This window comes from Chiloscyllium plagiosum, chromosome 16, assembly GCF_004010195.1.
Source record: "Chiloscyllium plagiosum isolate BGI_BamShark_2017 chromosome 16, ASM401019v2, whole genome shotgun sequence".
NCBI lineage: Eukaryota > Metazoa > Chordata > Chondrichthyes > Orectolobiformes > Hemiscylliidae > Chiloscyllium > Chiloscyllium plagiosum.
The window spans coordinates 61,709,831-61,727,388 of NC_057725.1; the positions used below are offsets into that span (position 1 = coordinate 61,709,831).

General features: G+C 41.5%; 1 protein-coding gene across 1 annotated transcript in view; it reads left to right on the forward strand.

Moving 5' to 3' along the window:
• The window catches only part of cat (catalase), a 47,848-nt gene that overhangs the window by 26,916 nt on the left and 3,374 nt on the right, over window positions 1-17,558 (forward strand). Inside the window, exons 8-12 of the mRNA XM_043706238.1 lie at window positions 2,479-2,631; window positions 5,576-5,714; window positions 10,791-10,921; window positions 12,574-12,681; window positions 13,230-13,316. Of these exons, the coding sequence (XP_043562173.1) occupies window positions 2,479-2,631; window positions 5,576-5,714; window positions 10,791-10,921; window positions 12,574-12,681; window positions 13,230-13,316 (618 nt within the window). The remainder of the gene's footprint in view (window positions 1-2,478; window positions 2,632-5,575; window positions 5,715-10,790; window positions 10,922-12,573; window positions 12,682-13,229; window positions 13,317-17,558) is intronic.

Consider the following 17,558-nt stretch of genomic DNA (forward strand, 5'->3'; position numbering starts at 1 on the left):
TCTAAAGTTGATCGGGGGCAGATGTTCGCAGGTAAAAGGATGGCTGGAAAATGGGAAATCTTCAAAAATGAGATTGAGAGTCCAGAGATCGTATGCTCCTGTTAGTGAAGAGCAAGGCTGGTAGCTGTAGGAAATGCTGGATGACTAGAGAAATTGAAGTTTTGGTCAAGAAGGAAGCATATGTCAAGTATAGACAACAGAGGTCGAGTGAATCTCTAGAAGAGCATAGAGACAGTTGAAGTATACATAAAAGGGGAATCAGGAAGGCAAAAAAGGGACACGAGAGCTTTGGCAAATATGGCTAAGGACAATCCAAAGGTGTTCTTCAGCTATATTAAAGACAAAAGGGTAACTAGAGAGAATAGGGCCCCTAAAGATCAGCAAGGCCATCCATGTGTGGAGATAATACATGACTATTTAATTAGTGTTTACTGTGGGGAAGGATATGGAAGACCGATGACATGAAGAAATAAATGGTGACATCTTGAAAAGTGTCCATATTACACAGAAGGTGGTGTTGGATGTCTTAAAACGCAGAAAGCTAGATAAATCCTCAGGATATGATCAGGTGTATCCTATAATTCTGGGAAGCTAGGGAAGAGATTGCTGGGACTCTTGCTCAGATATTTGTACAATTGATAACCATAGGCGAGTGGTGGGAGACTGGGGGTTGGCTAACCTGGTGCCACTATTTAAGAAAAGTGGTAAGGAAAAGTCAGCGAACAATTGACTTGAAAGCCTGACATTGGTGCTAGGCAAGTTATTGGAAGAAATCCTGAGGGGCAGGATTTACGTGCATTTGGAAAGGGAAGGACGGATTAGGGATAGTCAGCATGGCTTTGAGCATGGGAAATAGTGTCTCACTAACTTGATTTGAGGTTTTTTTGAAGAAGTAATGAAGAGGATTGATAAAGGCAGAGTGATGGATGCAATCTTTACAGACTTCAGTAAGACCTTTTGACAGGATTTCTCGTGGTAGACTAGTTAGCAAAGTTAAGTCACAGAATAGAGGGAGAACTAGCTATTTGGATTCAGAACTGGCGTGAAGGAGGGTTACTTTTCAGACTGGAGGCCTGTGACCAGCGGTGTGGCACAATGATTGGTGCTGAGTCCGCTGCTTTTTGTCATTTATATAAACGATTTGAATGTGAACAAAGGAGGTATGGTTAGTAAATTTGCAGATGATACCAAAATTGGAGATGTAATGGACAGCAAAGATCTTTACCAGATGGGCTGCAGAGTGGCAGATGAAGTTTAGTTTAGATAAATGTCATGTGCTGCATTTTGGAAAGACAAACCAGGGCAAGATTCATACACTTAATGATAAGCTCCTGGGGAGTTTTGCTGAACAAAGTGACCTTGGAGTGCCGGTTCAGAGCTCCTTGGAAGTGGAATCACAGGTAGATAGAATAGTGAAGGTGGTGTTTGGTATGCTTGCCTTTTATTGAGTATAGAAGTTGGGAGGTCACATTGCGGCTATACAGGACATTGGTTAGGCCACTATTGGAATATTGTGTGTAATTCTGGTCTCGCTGCTATAGGGATAATGTGAAACTTGGAGTTCAAAAAAGATTTAAAAGGATGTTGCCAGGGTTGGGGAGGCTGAAGAAACTGGGGCTATTTTCCTTGGAGGATCAGAGGCTGAAGGGTGACCTTACAGGTTAGCATAATCATGAGGGATATGGATTGGGTAAATAGAAAGGGTCCTTTCCTTGGGTTGTGGATGACCAAGACTAGAGGGCATAGATTTGAGTTGAGCAGGGAAAGTTTAAAAAGGCATTTAAAGGCAACGTTTTCAAGCAAAGGATGGTGCATGTATAGAATGAGCTGCCAGAGGAAGTGGTGGAGGTGGGTACATTTGCAACATTTTAAAAGGCATGTGGATGGGTGTATGAATAGAAACCATTTAGAGGGATATAGGCCAAATTCTGGCAATTAAGACTAGATTTATTCAGGATATCTGGTCAACATGGACAAATTGGACCAAATAATTTGTTTCTGTGCTGTATATTTATCAGAGTCGAGAATGTGGTGCTGGAAAAACATAGCAGATCGGGCAGCATCCAAGGAGCAGGAGAATCAATGTTTGGGGCATAAGTCCTTCATCAGGAATGGCTTATGCTTGAAATGTCAATTCTGCAGTTCCTCGGATGCTGCCTGACTTGCTGTGCTTTTCCAGCACCACATTCTCGACTCTGATCTCTAGCATCTGTAGTCCCCACTTTCTCCTCCCTGGTATATCTGACTCAATAAGTAAACCAACTTTTTTTTTACCAAAAGCACAGTGGATTTTAAAAACCAGCAACCTGGAATGGTGGGCATTCATCAGTTTCCTTTAGGCAAAGGGGTACAGTGCTTCTGATTTCTTAATCTAAAAGAACCTGATGAGAGGTTTCAATGTTTGGCAAGATCAATAGTTGTCTTCTATACAAAAAAGTATTTCTTTTTAATTGCAAATAGATTTCTGTTTCTTTCTAGGTTTGGCCTCACAAGGAATTTCCGCTAATCCCTGTGGGGCAGTTGGTCCTCAACAAGAACCCAATCAATTATTTTACAGATGTGGAACAGATAGCTTTTGATCCCAACAACATGCCACCAGGCATTGAACCTAGTCCTGATAAGATGCTTCAGGTATGATTAAATATGTGGGCTTATTAAAAACATTAATTATGGAGGGTTTGAAACTCCATTTAATTTTCTGTCTTCTTTCCTGGTCCAGAGATTTTTTCTTTTTTTTTGTCTTGACGTGCTACTACACTGCAGTTCCATTACTCTGCACCCACAACCCAACCTAGGATGCTCTCACTTGCTTCGAATAGTCAGGTTCAATGAAGATCTGCCACAGTTCTGTCGTGATGTTCCTGGTCTAGAAACCCAGAGCTCAGATCACTGACAACACAATGTCTGCAAATAAAAATTACTGCGTTGTGTAGTTAATCATAAGGGTCCTGATTTCCTTAATCTGGGACTGGGTCCAGAATAACGTGGTTAACTCTTAATGATTTCAGGATAACGAGGGATGAGCAAGAAATGCTGTCTTGCAAATGTTACCAACTTAAATGTTTTTTGTAGTTTTCTAGTCCTTATGTACTATTCGGAGAGGTATGCTGTAGAAAAATGTACTTCATAATTGTGTTTACTGAGTCACCCTTGAGTTGCATGTACATGCAAGTATATTTGTTTGTCTCTTACTCCGTACCCTCCCTCATACTACTTTGTCGTATTTCTGTATTGGATGTAATAAAGGAGAAAAAGAATTAATTATTCAGCAGACCAATTCCCTAGACTCTCAGTGAATAAGTTGATAAGTACAATGTTAGGCTGGGCTGCACAGATTCTAGGAAAGACCGGTAAATGAAATCATTCAGCATAGATTGAATTAGTGAATGAAAATGCACCTGTTGTGCATTTATTCTCCTCCGTCTATGTAACTGTCCACTGAGTGAGTAAGTCTAATGGTGTTCCCATTGGAATCAAGCCTTCGATACATTGGTAAACTTCTCTTTTTCACAAGCTCTGACTATGTCTTGTATTCATTTTGAAGTAGTGCAGTGCCTTATTTCCTCGATCTTTATCAATATCCTTTCTCTGTATTATTAAGCTTTTGTTTCTGTTCGAAATCTAACTTTTTAGCTAGGTAAATATTAATCGTTCCTGGAACCAAATGTTAGTATATTTCATATGCTGACTCTGTATAAGCCTCCTGTTTTTTTCAAGGCACAATAGCCTTCTAATAAAGTTCAGTTGCTAATCAAACTTGTCAAACCATAATTGGATCAGCTTAGAGCAGCAGTAATGTAGCAGCTTTACAGAGGTAATTAGGCTTATTCTGATCCTCAGTTTATAAAACATAATGCATGCATCATTTGCAAAGTCTTGCACAAGTAATATCCTTGGACTCCATGAAAAATATAACTGTCAGCAAAGCTTGTAGGGAAACCTCTCCTAACTTAAAAGCAAGAGTCGATAAAATACCTCCCAAGTATAACTTGGGTGCTGTCAAATAATTGAAATCGAAAGGTATGTCTAATTAGAAAAAAAAGTTAAATAATCCCAAAAGTTATCTGCTATTGAATTGATTGGCTTTATTGGTTTGTCACTGACACCAGATACTGATTTAGCAATTGTTGTCAGAATGAGCTGGAATATTTTTCTGTGAAAGAAGTTGCCTTTTTTTTTAAACCCCTGTATGTAATTCTCCAAGTGACCTGCTTTTGGATCTCCAGTCTTTTTTAGCCTATCTTTGGGACTATTTCAGCATTGTACCTCTCTGGTACACTATCTCCATAATTTTAATATTTTGAGAGGTTTGGCTAGGACATCAAGTTTAAGATGCATCTTCGAGTTTATACTGCTCTGACCTCTGGATACAATTAAGTTATCTAGTTGCTTTGTTTCAGGTCATTCAATAATATGACATTAAATGCTGGGTTTACTATTACTCCAATCGCTTCCTACTTCTCCTTCAGCTATTTCTGAGCCAGGGGCTTGCTGTTGATGCTCATTTCTGTTAGTTTCTGAAATGTGCATTTTGTGCTAAACCTGTGAAGACCTTCAGCATTAACATTGGCACAGTTACACATTTTTATAACATTGCCCCAGTTGTTTTGGCCAATCTGCTGTAAAACAGCAGAAAATGCTGTCTTTTCCTTTCTCTTCCAGGTGCTTTGGGAGAGATCATCAGACTATGCAGAGGGTGGTATATGTATGGAATGAGTTGCCAGAGGAAGAAGTGGAGGCTGGTACAATTACAGCATTTGAAAGGCATCTGGATGGGTATATGAGCAGGAACATTTTAGAGGGGTATGGGCCAAATGTTGACAAATGGGAATAGATGAACTTGGGATATCTGGTCAGCATGGACAAGTTGGACTAAAGAGTCTGTTTCCATGCTGTATATCTCTATGACTCTGTTACTGTTTTCCATAGTATCACTGAGATTGGGAATGTGAAAGATATTGTGAAGAAATCTGGAATGAATCCCGCTTTCTGTAGTTCTGAATATATTTGTTAATGCATCAGTTCACAACAAGTAAAGTTTAATAACGTTCACACCAGTTCCATTTACATTTTCGGCTTACTACATTTTGAATGTCTGCTCTGCATTTTGTTTCTTTATTCTAAAGTATTCCTTTGTGGTATGTGGGATAAAAGTGGTTTAGTTTCCATTCCAACCAGAAAGATAAGAGAATGGGAAGCAAGGGGATGTACCTACATTATGTCAGAAGGAAATTAGAAGATCAGGAGAAAGGGGACAGGGACTGGACTGCCAAACTTTAAACTGATTTATTAAAACCCAGTGCTGCTCATTGATCTTATCTTTCATAGCTGTATCTCTCAGGCTCATTTAATTGTATAAGCTGGCTGTATATTTCAACTGGGGCCAGTTGAGATTGGATGACTTTAATTACTTTGTTATTTTAAAAAAAGCCATCTTGGTTTTAGAATTTTTGAATTTTAAACTTTTGAAAGAGAGATTCTCAGGAGAAAGTAGTTATAAATTCATTCCTTCGTAATGTCAAGTCTGTCTGAATGGATGTCTAACTACTCTCATTTTCTTCCAATTCTCTCATAGGGTCGCTTGTTTGCATATCCTGATACTCATCGTCATCGCCTGGGTGCTAACTACCTTCAGCTTCCTGTGAATTGCCCATTTAAGTGTCGTGTGACTAACTACCAGAGAGATGGACCCATGTGCTCAACTGATAACCAGGGTAAGCATTCTACCTTCATCTGGGAGGATCGACTTTTGTACTAGATCACTGCAATGATGGTGGGAGTAGAAGAGCAAGTTGTCCTGCAGTTCCTCAGTGACAACTGTCTTGACTGCTGGTGAGCAAAGACTACAAGAATTGGATTGAATGCGGCATTCTGTTGTGATAAGAAACCTCTGTGGATGTAGAATAAGTGGAAGTATAGTGTCAAGCAAAATTAAGAGAAATGTGTTGGCAAGCGGAGAAATTTATAACACAGAAGGAAGTCATTTAGCTCATAATGCCTCTGCCAACCCAAAAAAAACCCATTAATTTCAATTTTCAGATACTGTCCCATAATCCTATAGATATGACACTTTAAAAGCATTTGAATATAACTTCAGAGTTCAGCGGAAGGTTTTTCCTCTATCGCTAACTTACAGACTATGATTTCAAGATCCCTATCTCCCTCGGGGTGAAAGAAAATTATCATGCAATCCTCTCTAACCCGGTCACCAATTTACTTTAATTTGCGATCCCTAGTTATCGATCTGTATGCCAAAGAAAATAGGACCATTCTAACGACACTCTGAGCCCTCAAAACTTAATATATCTCAATTAAATCTCCACGTAGCCTGTTCTGTACCAAATTAAACCCCACAGTTGAGAGTCTTTTCTCTGTTTAAAATTTTTCAGTGCTGACTGCATTCTCAAAAATTTCATCAAATTGTCTATGATTTAAATCTTAGGTCTCCCGGACTTCAAGGTTTAAAAATTGACCAAATTGGGATTTCAGTACCTCATTGTAGTTAATAAGGCGCCAGTGAGAATTGCTGTAAATTTATTTCTTTTAAACAAACCAAGTCTATTCGGTGTAAAGGCAAGAACATGTTGTACGGTTTCCATAGCAATTGCCTTTTCATCCCATGTAACTGATCAGATCTGCACAATCCTGCCGAGTTTCACTTGAACATTAAACACTAATGAAGTTTTTGAGCTCTTTTCCTTGCGTTTTACTAGGCCCTGGAGGCTCCTGTGTAATTCCAAATTCATAGCAGGTTGTGGAGGAAGGTAGAGGCAACTGGTTGAGGTGTAGCTTTCAACAGTAAGAATCTAAACTGTCTATACTCTTGTGTATCAGTTTAGTTGCAAAAGAATCAATGTTTTGGGCATTAGCCCTTCATGAGGAATGAGGCTTGTGAGCCAGGAGGGCTGAGAGATAAATGGGAGGAGGGTGCGGCTGGGGAGAAGGTAGCTGGGAATGTGATAGATAGATGAAGGTTGGGAGGTGGGTGGGGGGTAGTAGTAATGGAGCAGATAGGTGGGAAGAAAGGACAGGTCAAGAGAGTGGTGCAGATTTGGAGGCTTAGGACACGGATAAGGTTGGGGACAGGAGAAATGAAGAAATTGGTGAAATCCACATTGATCTAGTGTGGTTACACGGTCCCAAGGAAGATTGGGTGTTCTTTCTCCAGGCATTGGGTGGCGAGGGTTTGGCAGTGGAGGCAGCCCTGGACCTGCATGTCCTTGGTGGAGTGGGAGGTGGAGTTAAGTGTTCAGTCAAGGGACGGTGGGGTTGGTTAGTGTCCCAGAGATGTCCCCTGAAACAATCCACAAGTTGGCGACCTGTCTCCCAGAGACCACATTGTGTGCAACAGATACGGTAGATGACATATGGGGAATACAGGAAAACTTCTGTCAGATGTGGAAGGATCCTTTAGGACCTTGGATAGAGGTGAGAGGGTGGGTGTGGGCGCAGGCTTTGCACTTCTTGCGGTGGCAGGGGAAGGGGGCTGGTGGGGCGCGTGGATCTGAAAAGGAATTGTGGAGGGAATACTTTCTGTGGAATGCAGATAGGGGTGCGGAGGGAAATTTATCTGTTTGTAGGTGGCAGAAATGGTGGAGGATGATGTGATGTATCTGGAGGTTGGTGGGGTGGAAGGTGAGGACCAGGGCATCTGTCCTTGCTGTGATTGGAGAGGTGGGGTTCGATGGTAGAGGTGCAGGAAGTGGGGAAGATGTGCAGGAGGATGTCGTTGACCACGTGGGAGTGGAAATTGCGGTCTTTGAAGAGGGAGGCCATTTGGAATGTTCTACGGTGGAATTGGTCATCCTGAGCACAGATGGGGTGGAGGTGGAGGAATTGGGAATAAGGGATGGCATTTTTACAGGAGGCAAGGTGGGAGGAAGTGTAGGCCAGGTAGCTGTGGGAGTCGGTGGGCTTGTAGTGGATGACTGTGGTTAGTCAGTTGCTGGAGATGGATAGGCCTAGGAAGGGGAGGGAGCTGTCAGAGATGGTCAGGGTGGAAGGTGTTGGTGAATTTGATGAACTGTTCGACCGCCTTGTGGGAGCACGAGGTAGTGCTAATACAGTCATCAATATGGCTGAGGAAAAGGTGAGGGATGGTGCCAGTGTACCTGCAGACGTTGGACTACAGAGGCCGGCGTAGCTTGGGCCTATGTGGTTTGGAGAAAGTGAGAGGATTGGAAGGAGAAGTTGTTGACGGTGAGGACCAGTTCACCCAGGCGAAAGAGAGTCTCAATGGAAGAGAGGAAGAAATGGAGGGCTTGGAGGCCTTCGTTGTGGCGGATAGATGCATACAGGGACTGGATGTCCATGGTGACGATAAGGCTTTGGGGGCCAGGGAAACAGAAGGAGGTGGTGAAGGGCATGGGTGGTGTCCTGAACGTCGGTGGGCCATTCCTGGACTCTGGGTCAGGACTGTGTCAAGGTATGCAGAGATCAGTTCGGTTGGGCAGGAGCAGGCTGAGACAATGGGTCAACTGGGGTAGTCAGGCTTGTGAACTTTGGAGAAGGTAGATCGGGTGGTCTAGGGTTTTCAGACTGAGGTTGAATGCTGAGAGTAGGAGATCCCCAGAGGTGATGAGGTTGTGGATGGTCTGGGAGATGCTGGTTTGGTAATGGGAAGTAAGATCGTGGTTGAGGGGATAGTAGGAAGAAGTGTCTGAGAGTTGGTACCTGGCTTCAGCAGTGTAGAGGTTGGTGCATCGAACTACCACTGCACCACCTGTCTGCTGGTTTGATGGTGATGTTGAGGTTGGAGTGGAGGGATGCAGGGCTGTGCATTGTGAGGGTGAGGGGGGTGAACAGGTTGAGGTGGTCTAGTCACGGTGGCAGTTGGAAATGGAGATTAAAAGCGGGTAACCGACCAGGACTGGTGTTCAGCTGGAAGGGGTGTGCTGGACGTGGGAGAAGAGGTCCTCTGAGGGTGGGTGGGAGACTTAATGGAAAAAGTGGGCTCTGAGGCAGCGGGAAAAAATATTCTAGGTCACAATGCAAGTCAAACTCATTAAATAGTGAGATGAAGGTGAGGCCTTTGCTGAGGACTGGTTGTTCATCCTCAGTAAGGGGCAGGTCTTGGGAAATGGTAAAAACATGGCTGGGACCTAGGACCTGGTGTGGGGCAAGAGCTGGGAGTGGGGGTGGAGACTGCCACCGGAGCGGGCATGGTTATGGGGTCGAGAGCGATATCAGCAATGGAGGTGACACACACCATGGGGGCAGAAGTAGGGCCTGTGGTAGTACCCGGAGAGGCACAAGTAGCTGTGCTGCAGCTACTGTGGGGCTTGAAGTGACATGCATGATGTGTATCTCGTTGGCGCCAGTGGCGGTGGATCTTGTAAATCCTGTGGCACAAGTGGAGGTGGTTGTCTACCCAGCGATTGCAGAGGTGGTTGTCTGGACAGCGATCACAGCATGGTCAGCAGTGGCTGCAGTCTGGAACAGCAGGGGCAAAAGTAACATTATCACTTGCTGCGGTGGTCTTAGCTGGAGCGGCTGTGTGGCTAATGGTGGCAAAGCAGTTCCAGAGGCTAGGAGAAGCTTCTGGAATGGTCAAGGAAACCTGAGTATTGAGGTAAGTACATAAAAAATCGTTTAATCTTCCTGTCTTTTATATCCAATATAGTGTACTGTATCTGTTCCACTTGACGTGGTCTCCTCTACATTGGGAAGGCAGGTCACCAACTTGTGGGTTATTTCAGGGAGCATCTCTGAGACACCTGCACCAACCAACACTACTTCTGCCCCATGGCCAAATGCCTTAACTCCCCTCCCACTCCGCCACCGCTAAACCATAACCATGCCTTGGAATCCTGCAACCACACGGGATAAATGTGAATTTCACCAGTTTCCTCATTTCCCCTGCCGCCACCTTATCCCAGTCCCAAGCCTCCAACTAGGCACCACCCTCTTGACTTGTCCATCTTCCTTCCCATCTATCCACTCCACCCTCCTGTCCGAATTATTCCCCTCCCTTCATCTATTTATCACATTGCCAGCTATCTTCCCTCCAGCACCACCCATTTATCTCTCAGCCCCTCTGGCCCACAAGCCTCATTCCTGATGAAGGGCTTATGCCCGAAACGTCAATTCTCCTGCACCTCAGATGCTGCCTGCACCCCACACTCGAATCTGATCTCTGGCATCTGCAGTCCTCACTTTCTCCTACCGGTTTAGTTTATTTTTCAATTGTAAATCTCATTATCTCTGAAAGAGTCAGGAGTCCAAAGAACAAGGTCTAATTATATGGCAAGATAAGATTGGTGAAACATCACTTGTCCTGAGTTGTAGGAAAGTAGATTTCCCTGGCGTGATTTCAGTCATACTGAATGTAAAACAGCTGAACTGTTTTTTTTCCCTCTATTAATGAGACTTGAATTGCTTGCTTCATGAATGTGAAGATAAATTGCAGAGAAATTCCCTGAGGTACTGTTATGTTGTTGAGTGCACCTTCAGTGACCTATCAGAATTATCTTTGGAGAATTGTAGGCACAGGCAGATGTATTGTCACCTACTATCTAAATCATTCCTTTCATGCATCATATTTTCACCATTCTAAAACTTTGTCCATAAATGGAGAATTTAAAAGCTTCTCATAACCCTGGATAATTTATCCTCTCCTGAACTGACAATTAACACTTGGTGGTCTGTGTTGGCAGACTGTTTATGGAAAAGTTTGGATTGGCAGTGGGTTATCTGACAAGATGAGCATCACAGCCCTTGATGATATCCTCTCCTAAACAAAGTATCAGTACTGTGGTAGTAAAAGCTGATTTCTTTGTCCTCTGGTGTAGGTGGTGCACCAAACTATTATCCAAATAGTTTTGGTGGCCCTGAAGCTCAGCCTCTAGCCATGGAGCACTCTTTGGCTGTAACGCAAGATGTTGCTCGGTACAACAGTGCCGACGATGATGATTACTCTCAGGTAAGTGCAGTAGAATGTCACTGCATGAAAATTTGCTTATTCTTTTTCCTTCCCTGGTTGTCCTCTCCCTCGCCTCCAGTCCCTTGCCCTCGCCTCCCGTCCCTCGCCCCCCGAAAAATGCATCTTGTGTTCATTAACCTTTTTGATTGTTTCCTGATGTACTAATGTTTTGAATGTACGTGAGTTTAGGGCTATTTCTATGTGAGGCTGGGTCATGTCATATTTGCTACGTGCTACTTTTGAAAACTGAAACAACCAGTCAGTACCCCTCAATTGAAAAAGCTGTAATACAGCTTTTTACCAATTTAAATGACTTGCAGTGTTTCTCCACTATTGCCAAATTGTCTGACGTACAGTTTCATAGGTCAGAAGTTGAGGAGAGGTAAGAAGAGGGAAGGGCTATAATAAAAAAAATACAGTTACAATCTATAACTGTTATCTTGAGCAAAGAGAAAGCAAATGGCAGGTTACAACAGTGCTTTATTTAAACCAGGACCCAAGCTGTGTTCACCATGTTTATCAGTACATTGGTATTATGTCATGGGTTTTCCACAGGGACATCGTAACCAAATGAGGAGATGCAGCCACATGGGACCTGGTTGAATTGTGAATCGGCTTGCTATCTATTTATCTTGTAGGACTTGGGTTTGATCCAACCCAGAATGGGTCAAAAAGGTACCCATAATAATTCAACAAAGCACAAAATAGACCATTATTTCACAGTGACAATATAATCATTTTGATAAGGATTTCTGGTGTGGGAAATGGAAATGGCACATTACAGTCAGTGTTATCACATTCAGTGATTTGCACTAATGCTTAGTGGTATAACAAGTGCTGTACCATACAATTTTGACTTTTCTGTATCTGAGCCTTAATGTCCCTGATGAGAAACTGGCTTTGATTGTTATTGTAACAATCGTCACTTACTTAATTTTCTGGTAGATATTAGTACTAATCAACTATCCGAAGTGTGCATTTATAATATTCAACAACTTTATGGCGTTTCAGTAGCTCAGCTGGTCACTAATCTTTTGTATGAATTTTGGTAATGACATTTTATCAGGCAGTTGTAGGTCTGACTGATCTGGATGTCAGAGTTAAGATACATATTTACCAGTTAAGCGTTAACTCGATGGTTGCATCAATATGTAAGCGGGATCAAAATCCTCAGTTTGTTTTGAGGAATATTTCAACAAGCTTAAAGGTTCAGTGCAAAATCTTCCAAAAGTGCAGCATCTATCTGCCCCACAGTGTTACTAGTTGTATATTAACATTCTTATAACTTTCTTTCCTAAGAGGAAAGATTTTTCACTTGCTTCACTTATTATTGAGATGAGATCCAAACTGTCATTTGCAAAGTCCAAGGTTTAAAACTAAACCCTTCCGAAATGATAATGCTTGATGCCATTTATCTAGTGCATTGGGATCATAGAATCCGATAGCACAGAAGGTGCCATTCACCCCATTATACCTATACTAGCTATTTTAAAGTGTCCATTAGCCCATCAGTCTGCTGCAAAATTGGAAGTCCGCCAGATTGGTTTATGCTGCCTCTTTATTGTCAAATCCTTGTTGGCATTTATGTTCAAGAAATGAGCTCCTACAAGCACTATTTTGCATAGCTTTTGATTTTTTTTTGTCTGGACCAGGTAACCACATTTTATCTGAAAGTGCTGAATGCAGATGAGCGTCGAAGACTTTGTGAGAACATAGCAGCCCATCTCAAGGATGCTCAGCTTTTCATTCAGAACAGAATGGTGAGTTGAACGTTATTTGAATAAGATGTTTAGCTTTTTTTGGTTGTTGCAGAAAAGAAAACTGATACCTCATCAAATTTTATAGATGTTGTAAAACAATTTGGCTTCTGATAGAAGGAGCAGTTACCAATATTCCTTCCTTCAGGAGGTGACTTTTCTCTAATTGGTCTGCCTCGTGATTGAATTTTCCTCAGTATTTTGCTGGCTTTGAGGGCAAATTCAGTCAATCCCATATATTTTGATCCCTGCACAGTGACTTACTGACCTCAATATTTCACTATAGGGAAGAACCTTGTTGAAACTTGTTACTTTTCCACAGAAAGGATGGTTTGCAGAAACAGTGACCAAGAACCTGGATTTACTAGAAAGAAAGACTTGTACTTGTGCCTGTGTTAATGTGTTGGTATGTGATCTGACCTCTCGGGAAGATCTGTGCCACAAAGAGATTCAAAGAGAAATTCAGAAATGTACTGTGATAATGGCTGTTTTGTAGAATGCTACTGTTCAAGGACAAATGTGTATTCAGACTATAATCATTGTCTTTCTAGGTGTGTCTGTTAAGCAAAGTTCATCCTGACTATGGTGCTCAGGTTCGCACATTGCTGGAGCAGTACAATTCTAAATGTCCTCAGAAGGTACTCTGTCCATTTTAATCTTTTTACTCAACTTTTAATTTAATTGTACTTGTTATCTCTTCCACCATTACGACCTATTTATTAAATTGTTTGTAGTCTTTTCCTGAACCATGTGGTTTCCTTATGACCACAGAATTAAAACTTACTTTCCCAGTCAGCTTGAATTATCTTTAAGCTACATCAGCCATCTTTTGTTTGATCCCACTTTCAGTACTCTAATGTAGATCTTCCTTGTGTGGAGTGTCCAACATTCAGTGGAAATAGCCAGTAATTTGCAGACATTTCATACCTTTCACTCTCAACAAATTATCTTTATTTCTTCCTAGTTTTCATCTTCATATTTTCTGGGATAGTATTTCAGCTTTATAGTATGTCTTTACAGGCTCAGGAAACTGTGTGGCATGGTCACCAGGTTTTGTTTTTACCTTCTTGAATGAAAATTGAAAAGTACAATACTATATTGATTGTCCATCTGTTATGTACCAAGCCAGGCACCCTCAAAATATTTTAAGAAGGTAGCCTAGACCCAAATTTTTATTTCTTTTAATGGCAAATGTGTAGTGGATATTTCAGGTGTGATGCAGCTGGTCAAACCACTCTGCTTTGAGCAAAACCAAATTTATTGAGACACGCAAAAGAAAATGAAATTTAGAATAGCTTAACTATTGGAAAACATAACCAACCCAATACAGCAACTTAACTAAGGATGTTCAAATCAGTAACATCCCATAAACACACCCTTTACCAAAAAGGTAAATTGAAATGCTAATGCTTATGGATAGGAGGGAACAACTTCCAGAGTTTTCAGAGATAAAAGTCAGTTAGGAATCATCTGCTGAACCCTTAACCTTAATGTTTCTGCACTCCAAGCAGCTTTACATGGCTACAGCTAACCAAACTAGAAAAAAGCTTGCATTGGAGACCTGGCCACTCCACTATCATTAATTAAACTAACCCCTTTCCAGACCCCTCAGCGCTTCTGCCTTTGACTTGTCTTGAGAAAACTCAAGGACAAAATAACCTGATAAGTGACTGCGTTGTCACAACCCTTATTTGAGTGAGTAATAATTTCACCTGCATATTGTGAAATTGGTGTCACATGGTTTGGAGCAGAAGATCACATTCCCCGAATTCTCAGGTGTGTCTATGTAATTATTTGGAACCCTCCACTGTTATTGTACAATGCTTGTGAGTTAATGGATTTATCCAATTCAATTTAGCCACTTACCTTTGTGAGATTTAAGTTTTCAAACTCGATTGTTAATTTTGTTCTATATCTAATGGGTCATTGTACCCATGACCAAAATAATGTGTTCTGACTGAAGCTGCTAATTCTATACAGATGTGGACCCTATATCTCCTTTTTCTGTGTAGCCTAATGCTAGGCAGTGACTGTTAAGAACTTGGATGCCAAGGGAAATGGTGGGGTTTTTTTTTTCAGTGAAGAGAAAATATATGGAAAAGACTTATCATTTTATTGACAAGAACTTGTAGCTGGTAACATTTATGTTAAGTGTGTGCACGGTCAGCTTGAGGGAGCCCTGATTTACACCTCTTAGACTAGGGCTCATCAGATGTAGGAAGCAGCCGTTGAGCCTGCTCAGCCATTCAGTGAGATCATAGCTGATCTGATAATCCTTAACTCCACTCTTCTGTTTTTTTTTCCCTTAACCATTGATTCCGTTACTAATTGAAAATCTGTGTATCTCGGTTTTGAATCTATTTAATGACCCAGCCCTGTCTATGGAGATGATACTCCTCATCTGGTTTAAATGGGCAACTGGACAGGGTAAATGCAGAGAGGTTGCACTTCCACTTGTGGGGAGGTTGACCTAATCAGCCTTTCCATCTGACAAAATCCCTCCATACCTGGGATCAACCTAGTGAACCTTCTTTAGATGACCAAAACTGTTCTCTATATTTTTGGTGTATCTTCTGATTTGGTCATGGAAAGAAAAGAGTAAGGCAGGTAAAGCAACACCGGGAGCATGAATGCTGGAATCTAAATCTTTGCAGTTGTTGAATTGGTTTGCAGTTTTTTTCAGTTTGGTAAAATGAAAGGACTGTAAGATGAATGGCCAAACTGAGCAAGGCACTATAGTACAGGATGCTATTTAAATGGGAGGAATAAAAGGTAATGTGTAGGTAGTGGGGTGCAGTATAGTGTTTTTGAAGAAAAGAGCAAGAATCTGTAAGGGTCATTGCCTGCTTGGTACCAATGTTTAGTACATAACTTCACTTCCAGATCGAAGATAATAGTGTAATCAGAAGAATCTAGTCACTGTGATCAGTGTTGGTATCATACAAGGTGTGAGATTATAGATGACAAAAAAACTTTATCATTTAGTTTTGAAATAGGACTTTGAATTTGTGCTATGTGGGTTTTGGTCTGAGGACACAAAGGAGTTTAATGATTAACTTGTCAGTATTTCCATTCCCTACAGTGTGGAAACAGGCCCTTTGGCCCAACAAGTCCACACCAACCCTCCAAAGAGCAGCACACCCAAATCCATTCCCCTACATTTACCCCTGACTAATGCACCTAGCACTACGGGCAATTTAGCACGGCCAATTCACCTAACCTGCACATCTTTGGACTGTGGGAGGAAAACTGAGCACCCGGAGGAAACCCACGCAGACACTGGGAGAATGTGCAAACTCCACACAGACAGTTGCCCAAGATGGGAATTGAACCCGGGTCTCTGGTGCTGTGAGGCAGCAGTGCTAACCACTGAGCCGCATCTGGAGCTATGATGAAGAAAACAGTATGAAAATAAAATTCTTAAGAGTGTTGATGGAAATTTGTTTGCATCTGGGAGTTTGAGTGGATAATCTAAATATTTCACACATTTGGCTACTTTCAGTTGGAGGGATTCAGATTTATTTTTTTTTGCGAAGGGGAAATGTCCATAGCTTGATATGCCTTTTGATTCCAATGCACAAATGTCCTGGTAGAAGTTAGTTTAGGACTGTTCAGAATGGATTACCTCCATTTGAGAGTTACAGATCAGAAGTGTTTGATTAAAATCATGGAAAGGTTATTTGAAGCTGAGAAATTTAGCTGTGTGAATAGTCAGATTCCTTAATTAGCTAATAAGGACAGCTTATATAGCTTAAATGGAATGCTACTATTTATTGTAAAGGAAATTTAAATGCAAAAGTAAGAAGGTTATGCTTCAGTTAAATAGGGCACTGGTGAGACCATATCTGGAGTACAGTGTTGGTGTCTGGCTACCAAAGCATACAAATAGTAGTATTCAGATGCAGAGTAATTTTGTTTTACTATTTTTGTGACCTCTAACTTTATCTGCTAAGTTAAAAATCTCAATACCAGGTAATAATTCAACAGGTTTATTCGGAAGTACTAGCTTTTGGAGTGCTGCTCCTTCATTAGGTATCTGTGGAGCAGGATCATAAAATACAATTTATAGCAAATGATCAGTGTCATGCATGATATGATATATTGAATAAACCTAGATTGCTGTTAAGTCTTTCATCTTTTAGAATGGGTTGTGGGTTTCGGTTCTTTCGAATCATGTACTCAAGATAACTTAAGCATTTATATAAAAGGTGGTATCTTAGCTTAGACAATGCATTAAAGGTGTGAGACCCCACCACCAAAATGGCAGACACAGAGGAATTCACCAAAAGACAGACTCTAACCTCCACATGGAGCTCAGGTGAAAGCTGTCCCAGTAGTACAGTCCTGTTTCCCAGAATGCTGCTGCCAGTGCCCATGAGTCAAACAGAAAGCAACAGGCAGTATTCATGGAGAGAGCACTAGCAAACTTGTCAAGTTCAAATGACTCCCCTTCAGAGCTGACGTGAACTATGGAGGCGACAGCAATTATACTCATTTCTCCTACATCAGTCTTTGAGCCAAACATTTAATACTCTCATCTTATTTATCCAGTGTCAATTTGCTGGTGGATCTGGAGAATTATTGTATTATGTAATTATTATATTACCTTTTTGAGGTTTTGCTTTTTTAAAATTTGGCCCTAGTGCTTCCCTACTTTTACTTGTTATTGGTACCTCTGCAGACCAGAACCACTGAATCCTTGCTCCCCTTGCAAGTTCCTCTTGAGGTTAGAGCAAACCCGAGCAATGGAGTGGCAAAACAACCCTAAACACATCAAAATCACCTGCAAAAAAGACAGAAGAATAATCAGAATTTTGAACTATGACAGTTAATGGAAGGAAAATATAATTGTTGTCCAGAATAAGGAGTTTGTTTTGGGG